This window comes from Octopus bimaculoides, chromosome 2 (genome assembly GCF_001194135.2).
Source record: "Octopus bimaculoides isolate UCB-OBI-ISO-001 chromosome 2, ASM119413v2, whole genome shotgun sequence".
NCBI lineage: Eukaryota > Metazoa > Mollusca > Cephalopoda > Octopoda > Octopodidae > Octopus > Octopus bimaculoides.
In genome coordinates, this window is record NC_068982.1 from 57,734,157 (window position 1) to 57,736,133 (window position 1,977).

Below are 1,977 nucleotides of genomic sequence, written 5' to 3' on the forward strand. Positions count from 1 at the left end.
TGTCTGCAAACATTGAACTTCTCCAACCAAGCAGATTCTACAATATCATTAGCTGCCATAACTGGGCCCGATTTCAAAACAATCAGTATCCTTAAAATTCATTGTATTTTCAATTTTGAAGTGTCTTGAGATCCTTTTTTTTATGTATCTAATCGGTACAGTTGAAACACGGGTAGGTCTATGTAAAGCTGTATATATAAAAAGAATTAAAGATAATGCTACGCTACTTCATAATAATTCTTTTTATTATTATTGTTGATATTATATACCCCAGGAAACCTCTATGGTTATGGTAATATTTTCAGAATTATCCAATGGAATATATCTCTAAATTCTCATCTTATGAGAATATTACTGGATTTATATATTAACTGTTGAATACCTAACTAAGAGCAAACTTGTAAACATTTGGAGTAAATCTTTACTATTTACAAATATATATATACATAAGTTCCAAAATTTAAACAGAAACAAAGCAAAGGAACAAATGGAAAATTCATACACAGGATAGGACCTTGCTCAATCCTCATCAGTTATCATCCGAAAGATCCTTACAATTTCATGCTTTTGACTAGGAATGAACAACATCCCGTCTTGTCTTGAGTGTGGATTTTCTATATGTAAAAGAATATATATATACACACAAATATATATAGATGACGGGCTTCTGTCAATTTCCATCTACCTAATCCATACACAAGGCTTTGATCAGCCTGAGGCCTTATAGTACAAGACACTTGCCCAAGGTGCCATGCGATGGGACTGAACCCAGGACCATGTGGTTGGGAAGCAAGCTTCTTTACTACACAGCCATGCCTACTCCTATGAACTGCTAAATAGGAAATTTAGAGTGAATGTAGTATAATGTATAAGTGAGCATGTGAGATGAGTGCATTGCAAATCAATAGATCAATCTGTGTTATTTAGCCCTTGGTTAACCCTGAATGAGCATTCTATGTATTTTATGTTCAAACTGGCCAGATCCAGCCTTTCACACGTACCATTACAATGTTGTAAAAATAAACAATCACACTATTGAAATTCCAAAGCTATGATATAATGCATGATTAATTCAAAACAGTGGAAATGTATAAGTGTTGCATTTGGTAGAGTAATCTGAATGCTAAAGAGTTAAGACAGAATGTGTTTGGAAGGAGAATATTGCTATTGTTTCTAGCAGGTTAGGTAAACAGTTAAAAGTTCCTTCTTCTTAGAAGATTATTTCTTAACTTGAAGAAATCATCACACCCAAGGTAAATGACTCCAGCCTGCTTAGCTTGGAGGAAAAATTTGTTCATGAGATTAAAGTGAATGAAGAAATGTTTGACCTGTCTTGTCAAACTTTGTATGACACAAGTAAGTTTTATTTTATTTCAACCTTGTCTTCCATCCAATTCATTTTCCTAAATACAAATTATTCTACACATATTTTGCTAATAAATAATATTCAATCTGTTGACCAATTTTCCGCCCGTGTTTTATTGTTTGTCACCAAGTTAGCTCTGATGAAGTACACCTATTAACTTAGTGTTCCAGCCATGACCATCCCATCTTTTTTGTATTTCTAAGACCCCATTGTCCAATTTGTACGCTTTAAAATTTTAGGATGTGCTTAGAGGGAAATTTAGCAACTAGTATATCAAATGATTATTAGAAGATTCTTCATCTGCTCCATGTGTCCTGACACTAGAGATGAAGAATTTTATTTTGCTCTAAAAGTTCTGTCATCAAATTAAATCTCAAATTGTTGCATTCACACTCTAACCTTTCATCATCTGGCACAAGATCACCCCATCTAATGCTCTTACCTCAAAGCTTCTTCATCTCGTAAGTTACTTGGTGACCCTGCCAGTGCTGGTACCATGTAAAAAGCATTCAGTCCTCATTGTAAAGTGGTTGGCATTTGGAAGGGCGTCCAGCTGTAAAGACCATGCCAAAACTGACCTCGCCTGTGCTGGTGCCACATAAAAAGCACTC

General features: G+C 34.7%; 1 protein-coding gene across 1 annotated transcript in view; it reads left to right on the top strand.

Moving 5' to 3' along the window:
* The first annotated feature begins 6 nt into the window (after positions 1–6).
* Positions 7–1,977, top strand: part of LOC106875879 (TATA box-binding protein-associated factor RNA polymerase I subunit C) — a 17,042-nt gene continuing 15,071 nt past the window's right edge. The window contains exons 1-2 of the mRNA XM_014924179.2: positions 7–85; positions 1,237–1,356. Of these exons, the coding sequence (XP_014779665.2) occupies positions 1,320–1,356 (37 nt within the window). The 5' untranslated portion in view covers positions 7–85; positions 1,237–1,319. The remainder of the gene's footprint in view (positions 86–1,236; positions 1,357–1,977) is intronic.